The sequence below is a fragment of the Acromyrmex echinatior genome, chromosome 6 (genome assembly GCF_024713525.1).
Source record: "Acromyrmex echinatior isolate Ae372 chromosome 6, ASM2471352v2, whole genome shotgun sequence".
NCBI lineage: Eukaryota > Metazoa > Arthropoda > Insecta > Hymenoptera > Formicidae > Acromyrmex > Acromyrmex echinatior.
This window is the reverse complement of record NC_141857.1, coordinates 5,694,595-5,711,010: the sequence shown is the minus strand read 5'-3', so window position 1 is coordinate 5,711,010 and position 16,416 is coordinate 5,694,595. Positions and strand designations below refer to the sequence as shown.

The following is a 16,416-nucleotide window of genomic DNA, read 5'->3' as shown; positions in this document are numbered from 1 at the left end:
CTTCACCGCACCGTGTCTCCGATCATTGAACCGAAGACTCTCGTCTCTCCTTTGAGTGGAAGAAAGATCCGATTTCGCTCCAGTTCCAGTGTATCGCGAGAAATTGAATCGGGAAGAAAACGCTTGGAGATTCAGTAATATTCGGTCGAAGAATACGGATATCCCAAATATTTCTCAGATGATGAAAGATGGGTATGAAAGAATGGTATTTTTGCATTCTAAGATTTACGAGCGGCATTTCGCAGTATCCTTAAACGTCGAGAAACATCCCGGAGACTTTCTCTGACATTTAGACCGTGAATAAAGATGACTTTCGTCGCCAATATAAATTTAATATTTCGATTCCATTCGCTATTTCACTATGCATGTCTTAGTCTTGAATAATAATAATCGGTCTTGACATTCTTGAAAAATATCACATACGAAAAAATCCTATAATATATGTCACGTATATTATAGATTTTCGTATGCGATATAGATTCAAGAATAGATTCCTTAGAGTGACACTCGCGTTAACAGTTACTTTCGTGAAAAGAACGCGTTTTAGAACGCTCGTGTGTTTAATTTATCTCTTAAATTAATTAACTGTCATTCCTCTTTGGCGCTTAGATTAATCAAGATTCTGCTTCGGCGTTGCTGGAACTGGGCGCAATCGGCTTCGGTAAACAATCGAGGCAACCCCTGTTCACGATTACCGATCGTTTGCGTGCGAAATCAGATTCCAGTAGACTTAGCGTTAGTATATTAGATACATAAACACACGTGCTAATGTACATAATAATACGCATCCTCATGTACACGAACATACACACGCACCCCTACCCATATAGTTTAGCCGTCAGTGTTGTCTTGCAAACAGTTCAAATGACCACTGGCCAGACAACCACCACCGGAGTCACGACGGCGAGCAGTAACAGCGCGCTAGCCGATTCGCCAGGTCACGAGTTCGTATCCGATACCATGAGGGTCTCGGACACAGACCTCGAGGAGGTCCGAGAGGGGATGAAAAAGCTGGGGATGCAGCCGCCGAAAGGTCAGTCGTTGATCGTTGGTCGTCGTTAACTTTCCCACGCACAAGATCAGATGCGATCTGTCGATCTCGCCGTCTCCATCGCTAATTCTCATCGCGGCTCTCCCCGCGATAATCTTCGTCGATAAGACGCAAAGATATCACGGTAATGGCAAGAAACGAGAGTAATTCTAGACTTGGTCTCTAAATGGATTGCGGTATTCGCAGAACGGTTTGACTTTTAAATGAGAATTTTCGAATTTCTATGACGGCAGATTGTATTTGTGAAATTACTTTGTCTAGAATGATTTACATCCAGAGAATCTTAGATTTTCCCATTTCCTTGGTTTTCATTAGTTACGACCACCAACGAGATTTTACATAATTATATGAAGACGCCGTTCTCCTTATTTGCTGGTGATTAATGAACGATACCAAACAAAATTGAAATATTTAATCGTTATGGAGTTTGTGAATAATTCTCAGAGAGTATCCATATATAATTGCAATTTTTTATTATCGTTTCTGCAAGTCTTTAACTATTAGGTGTTGGAATTAATTCGTAGCGTTTTTAAATGAAAGAATGTTATTTATTTCACATGAGCATTAAAAAATACATTAATGAAAGTACTTCCCATCACTTGTAAAACGCTACGAATTAATTCCAACACCTAATATATAAAATTAGATTTAAAAAAAAGAAAGATCTACGTTGAATGTAATTATACATTACATAGTTCTTGCAAGTATAATTTTGAAGGAACGCAGAGGTCGTTCCAGGTAATTGTGTCTCACTAAATTCCGTCTCGTTAAATAGCGAAATGTATCAGCTATAAGAAATGCAGTTCTTGAAAACTGTTTCTTGCCAGAGATTATGTATCATTCATTGATCTCACCAGCAAAACGGAAACGGGTCACCGAGGTGATCGATGCAAGAGCTCGATCTGTGCCACGACACGGTCCAAGAGTACTCTCCTCGTGAGTATGAAATTAATGCCACCGCGCGAAAAGCCTGACCTTAATTTCTCAATGTATTACACCACCACCAAGCTAGTGTCGTTTCTTACGTAGCTTCTCTGTACATCCCTTCAATCTTCCTGTCTGTGCTTTCTTTAGGAATTGCTTGTTTCCGAATTCTTAGTGTGTGGCAACGACGTGCCATCGTGCGTCATGTCGTTGCCAATGTTGAACGTCTGTTGCGTTTAAACGTTTCTCTTTCTTTTTTTTTCTCTCTCTTATATGGGCGCTTTAACTAAACGACCGCTTTTCATTCTATTTTGTCAACAGCCTAAAAGAAGAGGAGAGTGCCCCCCAAATGCCATTATCCAAAGCACACCCCTCAGAGATATACATGCTTCCCACTCTCGAAAACTGACAATTTCAGTTCTTACGATACCAAAATTTCTTTTCGCGTCTCTCTCTCTCTCTCTCTCCCATTCCTATTTCCGTCTCTTTTCTTTCTTTCTCTGTTTTTTTCCTCTTTATTGCTCCGTTTCTGTTACGTTCGATCGCGAAGCCACCCCCTCCTTGACACGAACGTTTCCACGGGATGAACAGCGTGTTCCTTCTTCGCGGATATTCCGTTTCCGATCGTCGGCAGCCCACGCGATTCCGTGCCAGTCGCAAGGATCAGCTCTATTAAATGCGACGTCGAGTACGAATCGATGAAGAAGTTTGTGTGTAAAGTGTGAAACGCCTCCTCTATGATTCCGGAACGAAATGAACGCGCGTAAGAAGCAGCAAAGTCCGATTTTAAAACATTACGCGAGATCAGATCCGTCATTGAAAACATAAATTTAATTAGTGTGGTAGAGAAATTTTCACGTGAAGTAGCGTTTCAGGCTCTCTGTTGTTAGTGACTGTAGTGATCTTAGAGAGTACTCGATTTATATAAAGATCTCTCGAATTTTACTTTCGCGTAGAAGAGGGCTGAGATATCTTGGAACGGATACTGAGGGCATTTTTATATTTCCAATTAAGGGTATATACCTTTTAACGACCGCTCGAAGAGACAAGCTGACCGGGACAAGCGCAATATATACTTTTGCGCGATCCTTTTAGATGCAAGTGTCATAATGCATTGGGGAACGCTTAGTTCCGGCATTCGACGAGACAAGTTTGCAATCAGCGCACGTTCGCCGTTAACGCGTATCGCAGCAAAGGGATTAAGCAAACCAAGAGAAACGTACGTATATACAGCCGGGCGTAATGCTGCATGATTATGACGTGGATATCGTTATCGTTATTATTACTGTCACATTGCGAGGTCATTGCACCGATTGTCATTAAACGCTAATACCTGAATCAGTAATGAGACCAGAAACGAGACAATTCACGTTGCAATCAACCGGTGATGACGAATTGAGAATCGAATGATGACGTGGGAAGCGAAACGCTGGCGAACAGCGTCGGGGACAGGCAAAAGTTCGGCAGAGAAAAAAAAAGAATATTTTAAACGCAAGATACTCGCAATTTTAGTTTGGAAAATGTTAAAAGTGATATTTTTTTATTTTGAATATTTATGTCGAGATACATGTATTTGAAATTTTGCCCAGTCGAAGACACGCTGAGCTCGTCGAATCGCGAAAAATCGAACATGAAACGTAGTGGAAAAGAGGAAAAGGAAACGTTAGATAAACAAAACGTCGTCACGTCGAAACGTTGTGCACACGTACGCGAATGTAATGAATAAAACAAGATGCAAACACAACAATAAAAGGGAGGTTCCGCGAGAGAACGAAGAACGAGAAAGAAAATAACGTACATACACAATCGGAGTAGTAAAGAAAAAGATATTCAGCTACGTGTCTGTATGTTTGGCCGTTTTGCCGTTGCCACTCTCTGTCTCTCTTTCTCTGTATCAATTTCAATTAATCTAGCCTGTTCTCGATTCTCTCCGTGTCTTTGTAAAGCATAAATAAGCAACTAAGCAGAAATAACGACCGAAGAAAAGTATAAAGAAATCGGAAAGTATAACGCAGTTATTGATGAAATGCGAGAGATTACGTTGCGCAAACTGTAAACTTAATTATAAGTATATCTTCGTAAGAGATTAATTAAATGGAGACCTAAGGAAAATAAAAGAGAAATATATATGTATAAATATATATATATACTATTGCTAAATAAAATATAAAGACAGCGACGCGATATTTGTTAATCCGAAATTTTTCCTCCGTGATCCTCCTCGCGATATCACAACGTGTGTCTCCCCTTACTATTAATCATGTTCCAAGAAAATTTGCAGACTCTTGCAAAAAGTATATCAGAGAATTGAAAATCTTAAATTGCGAGACGAGAGAGACGATTTCGTGAGATTCGGATTATTGGTGGAGGGCATTCGGATTTTTATCGCGTCGCTGTAAAATTCGTTGAATGACAATACGTGTTTTACCGGGAAACGAGCTATAATACCGCTGGTGCCCGGCATTCTCGTGGGTGGTATAGCTATTGTAGTGTTTTTCTTTCGATATGAAAAAAATGCGGCTGCCGGGGAGGGGAGGAGGTGCGATCCGTTTTAAGCGGCACCTGATCGTCCGCTGATGGGAAAAGCAGGATAAATTAATTACGCGCGTGGCGAATTTTTTTTTTTTCCACGCGGACAGCAAACGATTGGGTAGAACGTAAATGCGTCCGACGAGCGATTTGTATGCGTCTATCGTGGAGATTTATGCGAGAGATGCGTTTAATACCTGGATCGGGAAAAGGAGACAAAACGAACGCACTTTTGCGATCGATATAAAACCCCGCCCGCGGCGATGCGATGTCCTATAAATTATCGAAATAGCAGTAAGAATTCTGTTTTTCTGTTAAGAATTATTATAATATCGCAGGAAATGCCGACATTAACAGTATTATGATGATTAGATAGATTACAGGGTTTTATTTGATACTTGCGTTTGAATTTTGTACATTTATAGTATTTTATCACGTAATGAAATAAGCAAAGTTGATTCTTTTTTTTTTTTAAATTGAAAGTCATACATTTCATACGTATTTATTTAATTCACCATCCGTCACATGTTGCATCGCTTTTTATTATCTTTACACTTATATATATTAAAATCGAAAATACAAGTAAAGAATTTGTAGAGACGCAGCATGATTATCTGGAAGTAAAATAATGAACGATACGATTTTTTCGCACGTTATATTTTATTATATTCTATTTTTATAGCATTTATATTCTATTATATTCTATCTTTTTTTTAATTTAGTATATACTATGTGCAATTTTATGGAGGAGACGATTTTCGTAAAAATACGCACGAAAAATATCGGATTATTTGCTTTCGTGCAGTCCGATAAAAATCGGTGACAACTGAATTATGACTTTCACTTCTCGGTGCGCATTTTTTTTCTCCGCACGACTTTTCCGCGTCGGGAGAATTGAAATTATCATCCGGCATATGTATGTAGATAAGGACGAATCGATAGAATCGGATTTTAAGTAAGCATTTTGCGGATTTCGTGTATTTTTAGTATTTTTAGTATTTCATGTTATGTATTTTGTCTATAAAAAGAAAGAAACGTCTCGCGAGACGGCCGGCCGTCGCTGTTATTTTCTATCATTTACTTTCCTTAGAGACGGCTACATCCAGGTACATTTGAGCTGAGTCTTAGGATTACCCGTAAGCTCGTTTTAGCTGTTGGAGCGGATAATACAGGGATAAAGACAGGCGATGCGACTGGAAATGCACCGCAAGAAGATATTATTCAAGATTAAACATTTTTAGAGAGGCCGCAATATTTATTGACGCCTACTACCACTAGTTTATTCTCGCACGACTTTTAAATGTACGCACGTAACATTAAATAATTTCGCGCTTGAACGATAATTTATTTCAACGCAAACGGTGTCCAAAACCTGCGTTTAAAACTAGCGCGAATACTGGAATACAAAAGAAATGTATGCTATTTGAAATTTTATATAAAATTTTAATAGAATTTTGTGTAAAATTTTACCCGAGCTACAGGTCGCCAAAAATGAAATCCATTTTAATATTTTTTATTTTGGCTGTTTTTTTTTTTCCACAATGATCCTCTCGGACTAAAATTACTTACTCTTACATTCGACATGCTTTTTCGGCACGTGCGTATATAAAGTATTGATTTTACTATTTTTTATAACTCGTATATATAAAACACGATTTTAGACACCGTTGGCTTGAGGATTGAGAAGCGCAAGGATTATTCTCGCGATAGTGTACGAATAATCGCATTCCTGAAGCGTTTAAGTCGTGATATTCCGATTAATTACTTTTGTAATTGCGAATCAGTCACTTTTGTAACAAGTACGTTAAGCGAAACGTGATTAACTCTAGCTACTCCTCCCGGCAATTCGCTGTAATTTCCAAAGAGTTATATAGTCGGTGATCGTGTGATAGACGTCGTCGTCGTCGTCGTCATCCGCGAAACATAATCGTAGAAAAAAATAAGAAAAAACGCGTACGATCGCGATGTACTCGATAATCATATAATATCTCCTCTCTCTATCTTTCTTTCTCTTTCTCGCTCTCTTTCTTTCTCTTTCTCTCTTTCTCAAGCTACTAATGTATCCCTGTCTTTAACGCGCTTAACGAACCGAACTTAGAGTGAAAGCTTTCGAAACACAAACGTCGAAGCCTTTCCCTCTTGCTTCCGTTGCTCTCGTATGTTCTTTTTCTCTCCATCCCTTTAATTTCTCCAGTCCTGTAATTTGAGTTTTGCCCCTTCTGATACTTTTATACTTTACACGACACACACACACACACACACCACACATGCACACACACACACACACACACACTCACACACACGCACACACACACACACACACACACACACACACACACACACACACACACACACACACACATACAGGTACACACTTTAAACACATAAAATGATTCCGTGCACAAGAAATTCAGATATTCAGCGCGGAAATACAAACAGACGAAACAGACAGACAAACAAGACCAGAGTGTGGCCCTCTCTGCAAAATAGCTACAACGCTGCTTGTGCCTCTCCGCAGAAGAAGATTGGGAACGTGAATTGGAGGCCGAGCTAAAGGATTACGAGGTTGTAACGGGCAACAATAACGGTGACAGCAGCGGTCAGGAGAGGAGCGTCGCGACGGCCACAAAAGACATCGCGGCCAACGATAATGACTGGGAGAAGCAGATCGACGAGCTGCTCGCCAACGAGGACGACGAGGACCTCAAGTGAGCCGAGGAGATCCTCTTCGTGACCGGATAAGAGGGTCGCTCCACGTTGAGATCCCGCGCGAATAGCGAGATTAGCGTGTTGGTTTTCGCATTGGAACTTTCTCTCTGATACAGAGAAGCTCGCGAATTTCTTTTGTAAATTATTATAATTTCTCGTTAATCTCCTGATCCTGGACCGTACATTGCCGTACAAGAAGGAGAGAAATGAAAGATAAAGCGATACTCGGCGAAGATCGAGTCGTCGATTCAATCAATTATTTTCTACGAAATCGAATCGACCGATGGATTGAAGCTCACATTGTGCGTGCGTTAATTTTACGATATCGTAACGCTATTTTTTAAGGAATCTATTTTATACCTTTTTGAATGCTTGTTCTATTCGTGCTTTAATGTAAAAAGAAAGACTAAAATTTGACAAGAGCGATTTAATTTTTTTTTTTTTTAGACTTCGATTGTACTTTCTTTCATTCGTTACGTGGAGAAGTCGTGCTACTTAAGGACGGCAATCTCTCATCGTCGTCGTATATTGACACGAAAACTTAGAAGTCCAGTCATTGAGATCGATAGGATTCTTTTCGCATTCGTATTGGCTTCTTCAACGTGAAGAAGCTACGAGAGTCGTGTTTTATTTTGGCTTGTCTCGCGACTGCCTCCGCATGAACCCCGGTAAAATAGAATACATGAAACCGCCCTTTCGTAGAGAGAATGTAGTTACATAGGAGCGTCTCAGAAGAATTCCTCCTTTTATTTCGATCCATTGTCGATTTCCTAAGGGAAAGAAACGTGAATAAAAATGACGCGAGATTCTTTGAAGTTCGTCTCGTCCTCAAGAAGCGTATATCGGGATGAAGTATAAGGATATAAACCGAAAACCGCACGAAGTATTTCCGACACACGGAAAATCACTGCTGTAGTGACAAATGTGAAGATCGTGGCTATATAAAGAAAAGCGAGAAAGATAGAAAGGAAAGTCTACTCTTTCTTTCGGTTCTTTTTTAATTTCTCGAAAAGAAAAGCAGCTTCTTTACGATCCTCGAACACGATGAACACGATGGTCCTTTCTCCTCCACCATCGCCGTTTTACAGCTTGGTGGTGCAGCAGAAAGGCTCACGTACTCGTACGATTTTCATCAAATATATACATATTCGTATGAATCTTTGTGCTTCTACCTCCGAATTACAAAATGACATCCGGTTGTTGTAGCTCGAGAGAGAGAGAGAGAGAGAGAGAGAGAGAGAGAGAGAGAGAGAGAGAAATGTTGAAGAACATATGAATTAATTAACACCACAAGCTTATGTCAATTATCGGGCGCTCTTGTCCGAGAACGTAATGTTGATTGTAATAATAAATATCTTCAAAGTTGTGTGATATTAAAGTAAAATTAATTTGAAGCTTGATCGACGGAGATGCACGGCAACACGGTTGTTCTTATACACGAATGTTCTTCATCGTGATCGAAGGATCGACAATTTTTTCAAGATAAATTACACTGCCGTGTGGAAGGACACCGTTTCGAGTGTGGATCGACGATTACGGTGGTCGGTGGTGCATTTTTTGCGAGTCTAGGTCGCCCTGCAAAATTAACGATTCTCGAATAATTATGAAAAACATTGTTTCATAATTTTTAAATGTACTAAAAGATCTCAACCTCGTGTAAGTGGACGCTTCGAAGCGTAAATGCGCCGTTGGTCGTCATCCTTTCTTTACAAGTCGATGCTTTATCGCAATGGCGCTTTTCGTTGCATTGTTGATTGCCAGCAATTATTGTCGAGAAGCGATACAATCTACGAAAACGTGTCAAAGACAAAGATTGATTCGACTAATATCTGATGACTTTATCATGACTTTACGCGGAATGCCTTACGATTGGGAAAGGCACTAGATTTAGCGATATCTTTTGTTCAGCATATATGTTTCTGGCGAAATCCGTAGATAAGATGCGAAGATTGTTGCCGGCGACGATGACGACAACGATGACGATGATTGAAAGGAGAATGTGTCGTCTTTAAATTCATTCTTATCGATCACGGAAGTGTTCCGTTATGCGTTGTTTGTATTGTGTCAAAGTGAATTATACGCTGTAAGAATGACATGTTCGCGTTGTCTGTACGGACGAAATATCGTAATAAATCATTGCATTGACAGAAACTCTAATGGAGCATATATTACGCTGTTTCATTTGTAAAGGCTCGAGCATAAAGATTGTCATAATTGTTCCTAACAGAGTCGTAAATCAACTCACAAGGATTGACGTTAAACATATGCCGTAACAACTCTAAAGACAATTACGATAAGTAAACACACAAAATGTGCATTTTACAACTCTGTTCGAGACAATTACGACAAGCTTCGAGCTCAAGCCCTATCTTGTAAAACACGCCGGCGAGAATGAGATTTTCAGTTTCGATTGCGAAAGTCGCGCGGCGTAACATTTTGTTGGGGCAATATTGTTCTCGGTGTGACATACCGTCCAATTGTTCTCTGCCAACGGAAAAAACGGGAAGAAACACGACTTTCGGAGTTTAGATTCTTGCGACAATAAAATCTCGCGTTACGCGAAACTACGGTTTACGATCAAAAAATATTATTGATTAATCGCACAAAGTAGCATCCTCACGTGAATTATAAAGAAAAACACGTTTATCGACAGTTTTATCGGGATATCTTTTCCGTGCAGACAAACGGGTCTAGCTCAGGCCGCAAGAAGAATTTTTCGCGTTCGCATGTTAACGTAACATCAAATAATTCTATAACGAGATCATATCGTAATGCCAATGGCATGAATGTAACAAAAGGCAAAACGCGAGACACGTGCGAAAAGGTGAACAAACGTCGGATCGAAGCGAACGAGTGAAAGCAACTGGATTTATAGTGAGGAAAAGAAAACATGGACCTATGAGTTTAATTACTATTTTTATACGGTTTTATTATTTACGTTTAATTACCTATAATAAATCTTGGCGGATGAATTCTGTTGAATAAATCATCGTCATATATTTTTATCGTACATCTGATGCTAAACGCAAATTGTTTGATTAGTGATTTTTGTCACAAGAATGTAAATTAGATCGTTACACTTATCTAAATATATACTCAAAATATAAAAATATTTGCATTTCACAATCGCGGAAAGTAGCGATAAAAACAAAGTATTTAACACAAAAGTAAATCTTCGTGCATTAGATTCTTATTTTATAAATCTTTCAAAAGGTCCACGTCTTCCACTATAAATCCCGTACGAGGACTAATAAATCGGGAATAAATAATCATCGAGCAGGTCGGCATTTGCGTTTCCCGTTGAGACGTTCGTTTTGCGTCGTGCACCGTTGCACGCCCAATTCAGGTATTTAGTCAATTTATATACCATGAATGACTTTTTCCCTCCTTTCAAGTAGTCATCCCCGGGATGAAAGGAGTACCACGGTAATGCGATAAGATCGTTTCTCCAGAAACCGCACGGCGAGCGGCTTATACGATATGTATTATTATATCAATACTCTCACAATCCGAGAAAAAGTCCGCTCGCGTTCGGCTGTGACCGCGCGAGCCCTTTAAAGAAATAAAAAAAACGCTGCTTCATCCGCGTTCATCTTTTCCCAAAGAGAAGCTCGTTGTAAAGTTTCCATTCGTGTTTTTAGTCGATAGGCTTGTAAGATTTACTTAAGGAGGCGCAATTCACCCAGGCCTAAGTCTGTCGAAGTAAAGCAAAGGCGATAATCGCATTTATCCGCTCTCTTTAGTATTATGCGCGGGTTCTCGAGGCAGCCCAAGGAAGACCTTTGTTCCTCTTCCTCCCAGATCCTTCGACTGTACAAATACATAAAATCACGAGAAAAAGAATTTCCCCGTCTCTTTTTCTCTCTCACACACCGGCCGAAGTGATTAAAAAAAAAACGCAAGATTTATATGACATAAAATTTTCCGCGCGCAAGAACGTCATCCTATCTTCCGCGAAAGCGACAGGAGATAAACGCGATGGCCAGAAATCGAGGTGTACTTCGGCAGAATAATAAAGTGAACTCTGTGAATTAATTGTGTAATAAAGCTATCTTACGATACTGTGCATTCACACTCATAAAAAGAAAAAGAAAATGAACATACACCCGATACCTATATATACATATATGTATATATATACATGTATACATATGGATAAATATATATATATGTATATATTTGTCATACTTGCGCGATAAATATATACATATATATGTGTGTTGTTGAGACTCTATTGAAAGTATGATAATATATTATGAATATTATAATGAGAATATAATGACGCAAGCATTAAGATAAAACTATTGAAAAAATTATTAATGTAATTGGGAGAATGTAATAATAAAAAAGTCGTAAGAAATAAAATAAAATAAAATATTACCTCTTATAAGCTAATGTTTCTTCTACCTTACACACGCTGTTTTCAACAAAATTATCTAATTACAAAATACCGTCCTAACAAAATATTTTAAATAAAGATATTTACGGGAAAAAAAGATATAAAAATTTTATAATTTTTATACTCATATCAAATCGTTTACATATAAATGTAGATATAAATATCTCTAATAATTCAAAATCTTATTATATATATTAAAATAAATTTTTATTATATACGTATCATTTGTATCAATATTTACAGATCTCAAAAAATGTATGTACATTACTTAACATTTCAATCTCATACATTCCACTTGAGTTGAAATTCTTATTTTCATGAGATTACGATTATTGTTATCGCTGATTACCCCAAGTAGAGTATTTACCAGTATTTGATAACAAAAAAGATCGCCGCATATATAAAATCATTGATCGAAATTACTTGGTCGAGTAGAGGATGGAAGCTACTACGTTGGCATTATAAAGAAAATTAAATAACGCTCGCGAGCATACGCTATAATCAGTCAAGCTTAATAGAGCAAAATCATACGAAATACCATGATTCAAGTATAAAAAATAAAGTATATTGACATACTTAGCCCTTTGAGTATCATGGGCGCATATATGTGCAACGTATTTTTTTTCTAATTTATTCATGAAACATTAATAATAATTTATCCATAAATAATTTATGTACAAATAAATTTATGTAAATATGTATAAATAAATAATACCATAAGTTAAGGTAAATATTTTAATCCATATGTGTTGTGCAATCTCTTGATACTTAAACTCGATGCGAAAAAAAGACTGTGTTTGTTACCATCAGCTGAGGTCCGACCATGCAGAACACTCGACACTGTTTCGTACTCAAAGGGTTAAGTGATATGCTAAACACATAGGATAATATTTCCATGATTAATTTCTGTCATATATACAAGGAATTTACTTCATCAATCCGTTAATTTTGTGGCGAGTATTTCGAGTTACAAATTAAAGTACGTATATAACAGCATCCTCTTTTAATGTAACTCATCGCGTATACTCAAACTATAAACTATAACTTTTTCGTTCATTCATTTACGTTATAGAGGAAGGGAATAGAGCATTTAATCTATCTTAGATATTACGTCTTTTTGAGTTGACTTAAATACGTTCCGGGCTCTTAGAAATAAATATAACGTTAGCGAGTTTTATAATTAATAACGTACTCGTACCGTCAAGATTCATGTCTTAAAATCACCTTTAAATCATCCGGCAATACGTGCGTAATGTCATTTATTCTCTCTCGCAATTTCTCTCTTACTGAATTATCGATTGGTACGTCATCAATGCAGCTTTTCTCCAACTTCTGGCGAATTCTAAGAATCATATCGACTACTTCCACTTCCTGCTTCCCTTGTACCCATGTTTTTAAATCCTATCCATGATTATTATATTGATAAGAATTTATAATAAAATTATGAAAAAATGTAAAAGAAAAAATTAATATTCATACCGCCTGCGATAATTTCTCTAACTGTTTAACTTGCAACTGCTGACTCAATTCCATATATCTTGTGTGAAACCATCCGGAAAAGTTCGGTGATCGAAAGAATCGTTTATAGAGTCCTACCCAATCGCCTTTTATACCTGTAGTTAATTGAGGACCGGAGCTGGTTAAACTAGCTAGGAAGTCATCTGGATTGAACATTTGTGGTGTAGGAGTTGCCTGAAAAAAATCATTGTCATCAATTACATAAACTGACTCTATAATCATTAATCCCTAATAATTAATTACCTTAAAAGGTGATATGTTCTTTTGTAGTGGCATAAGGGTCGCGATGTATCTCTCAAGCGGAATCATAAAGCTCTCTGTGAGTTCTATAAGATGACGTTTCAAAAGCGCGGTCTGCACTTCGCCCGGCCGTTTTGTTTGAATACCCCTGAACAATTTTTTCAGTATAGTTTTGTCTTTCTGCAGGAAAGATTTGTACTGAGTGTAAACGCCAGGTTTCGAGTCTAGCACCTTCAGATTTTCAGATCTCTTGATTTTATATTTCTGATCTTCTGAAATATCAAATCTTGAATACATACTGCTAACCTTTAAGCGCCATAGAACTTACCGCTATTGTTACCGTTACTTATCCGGATGATATGCGGCCAGTGTTGCAGCGTCTTTGCAAAGAATGGATTTGTCACGCCCAGAATCACAGCAGGTGGCGTCGGAGAATCAGTGGTGTACTCTTTGAATTCTGAATCGTGAATAGTAAAATATGGCCGATGATCCGCACAGTACTTCAACGGCGCGATCATGCTGGAGAATGTTTTCTGGTTATGCATTATAGATGTATAACAAGTATCAGTTATTTTAATTTGATACTTACGCTATAAGCGCTTGAACCATCTCGGAACATGTAGTCGGTGAGCTTGCCATCACAACGATTGGTTCACTAAGAAGTACTAATTCCCATAATAAATGCACGTAACTAACAACACTGGCTAAACTTCGAAACATATCGCCTTCATAAGTTGATGTCAGCATCAGTCTTCGTGTTGCGTGCATGTTGGATGTGTGCTCCATAGCAGCAATCGTTGGAACAACAGCTTTGTAATTTTGGTTTGGGATATATGTCTAAAATAATCATCCTTTTAATATATAGACAACATATATTTGTACAAAATAAATTATAAATTTTTTTTTAATTTCATGAGTATGTTATTAGACAAAAAGGAAGAACAAATATATATAATACTTTTATGAATTAGATCGCAAATGTTTTGTCATCAAAATAGTGGACACAAATAAATTTAAATAAAGTGAGTCATGTATATGTCATGCTCAGGCATGTGTAGAGAATGATGAAAACATTTTAAGCATTTTTATAAACATTTTGAACATTTTTATAAAAAAAAATATCCATCTGAAACTTTTAAACAGTCATTATTTATTGATACTATTACATTTGTGTCCATTATTTCAACAACAAAGCATATGCAATCTAATGTTCATAGAAACATATGTTCTGCATTTTTTATTTATGTAACTTATAAATCAATTTACCTGGAATAACACTCCGATAAGAGGCAAATGAACTATTTGGCCTGGAACTGGAGGAGGCCAGTGATCAATCTCGCGCACCACAGCTTCCATAAGTGCTATTCCAGTCTCGAAAAATTCCGGCGCGATCAAAGCACACAATTCACCGAACAGATTGACAAATGGCAGTTTTGTAATTATAACAACACTCTGGAAGCGTGATATTAATTACAAATTAAATAAATTATATCAAATTTATCAAATTGTTAACATACCTTTTGAAAATATCCTCTTGGCAACGATTTATCCTTCACTTGTCGGAAATATACGTATCCCCAGTAATAATCTCTATCAGTTTGTAGAAAAGAAGGTGATTTCCTGTCATATTCCTTGAGAGCATTAGTTTCTTGCATCGTTTTACTACTTTGTCTTATTCTTACATGATACTGAGTATCTCCCATACATCCAGAATTGGAATCAGGAAAAGCTAAGTAACAAACATTAGATCTCTCTTGTTCCGATAATTTAACATGACTTGGATAAATCGCCTGTCACACATAAAAAAAGAAATATGATTAGCAAAAGCATTTTATTTTATTTTGTTAACTAAATATTAAAATAATAATTCTGTAAATGTGTGTGATCACACCTCTATAGCTTGACCCAATTCAAGATCGAAAGTAACGATGCATATACAATGCACCCAATTAGTAAAACGTTCCCATTTTCCATATACTACTTCTTCTTTAGTAGTTTCATTGTTCAATCCTTTACTTGAGCAGGAAGGAACTGACATTGTTCTCTCTTCTACTTATCCTACTAATCTAATTATTCGTCTTATATATTATTACATGTGTCATTCATTATTGTACAACATGATTATTTTCAACTGCATGACACTTGCACTGGCACTTGACTAACAATTATGTCACATTATAATTGATCGCTTGAAGATTCTGAATTATCTAAATTCTGAAATATAAAAGCAATCTCAATATTGTCTTAAAAATATCTCGATATTGTCAAAAAATCTTAAATAAATCTTTGACAAAATCTGAAATAAATATTGACTTACCACTATAAATATATATTTGCACATTATTCAATATATGCATCAACTATAAATCTTTTCTAATTGAACTAACTCTCAAACATCCTCTATAACTATGATTAGTCTTGAAATTATGTACCCTGTTTGCAATACCTACAGAAAATTTAATTTGCATGTACGTCCTGTACTTCAGGAGTTTAATTGAACCTTCAGTTTATGAGGCCGAGTCAAAGGCTGGTCCAGGCAAGAGTAGGCATGCTTAATACCAGAGTGCATTTGCTCGTATCAATGTACTTAGACATGCACATGTTGAAACCTCCATATGTTTCCCGTCTCTGGACAACAATCTATCAAACAATATACCAGTCCAGCTTGCAGTATAATCAATGCAAGAGTGATTAAATCGTCCAAGCGAGACAGCTGTGCACCTTGACATTCGTATACACACGCGACACTCACCCTTGCCTGGTCGAAGAGAGTCTTCATAGCGTTTGGATTTCAGCAACCAGATGTTTATAACCTTCGTGTGACAATCCCATGGATCAAAGAATCAGTCTCATTATTACTCGTTATTAGCATTTGCTCGATAACATTAGACAAATTCCTTCTTGAACCTACTTTATTGACTTTATTTTATGATAAATTACTACTAAACCATCACATTTAACTTTAATGAAACGCACCCTAGACCTCGAATTGCCGCTAACTTGCCCTCAGGGCAATGCAGGAACTCCAGGGTGCCCAATTGTTCAC

The 16,416-nt window shown here is 37.3% G+C and overlaps 2 protein-coding genes across 10 annotated transcripts in view; one reads left to right on the top strand and one right to left on the bottom strand.

The window, feature by feature from the left end:
• Sap47 (Synapse-associated protein 47kD) overlaps positions 1 to 9,370 on the top strand; it is a 70,705-nt gene extending 61,335 nt beyond the window's left edge. For 4 of the 7 annotated variants that reach the window (XM_087407234.1, XM_087407233.1, XM_011069269.2 and 1 more), the window contains exons 8-9: positions 860 to 1,033; positions 7,023 to 9,370. In XM_087407234.1, the coding sequence (XP_087263360.1) occupies positions 860 to 1,033; positions 7,023 to 7,216 (368 nt within the window). In that variant the 3' untranslated portion in view covers positions 7,217 to 9,370. Of the gene's footprint in view, positions 1 to 859; positions 1,034 to 1,366; positions 1,454 to 2,296; positions 4,099 to 7,022 lie in introns of those variants that run through there. The other 3 variants (XM_087407239.1, XM_087407235.1, XM_087407238.1) reach the window with 3 other exon arrangements.
• A 1,894-nt stretch (positions 9,371 to 11,264) lies between these two features.
• Positions 11,265 to 16,394, bottom strand: LOC105154028 (protein DENND6A). Of its 3 annotated transcripts, XM_011069260.2 has the most exons (10): positions 16,123 to 16,393; positions 15,688 to 16,010; positions 15,262 to 15,584; positions 14,888 to 15,160; positions 14,637 to 14,822; positions 13,960 to 14,207; positions 13,699 to 13,889; positions 13,374 to 13,642; positions 13,092 to 13,304; positions 11,265 to 13,013 (listed from the first exon to the last, which is right to left on the bottom strand). In XM_011069260.2, exons 3-10 carry the CDS (start codon positions 15,406 to 15,408, stop codon positions 12,813 to 12,815), a joined length of 1,728 nt encoding a protein of 575 aa, XP_011067562.2. In that variant the 5' UTR covers positions 15,409 to 15,584; positions 15,688 to 16,010; positions 16,123 to 16,393; the 3' UTR covers positions 11,265 to 12,812. The 3 variants fall into 3 exon arrangements, with proteins under 3 accessions (XP_011067562.2, XP_011067564.2, XP_011067563.2); XM_011069262.2 differs by having other exon boundaries at positions 13,374 to 13,639; positions 15,688 to 16,394; XM_011069261.2 differs by having other exon boundaries at positions 15,821 to 16,393.
• Between the last annotated feature and the right edge of the window lie 22 nt (positions 16,395 to 16,416).

Bases quoted from the DNA above. Each gene is read 5' to 3' on its own strand.
- LOC105154028 (XM_011069261.2), bottom strand. From the start codon at position 15,408: ATGTCAGTTCCTTCCTGCTCAAGTAAAGGATTGAACAATGAAACTACT. The intron at 13,643-13,698 runs GTAAGTTCTATG...TTGATATTTCAG, and splicing joins AAGTAACGGTAACAATAGCG to AAGATCAGAAATATAAAATC. The intron at 13,305-13,373 runs GTAATTAATTAT...GATTTTTTTCAG, and splicing joins AGAACATATCACCTTTTAAG to GCAACTCCTACACCACAAAT.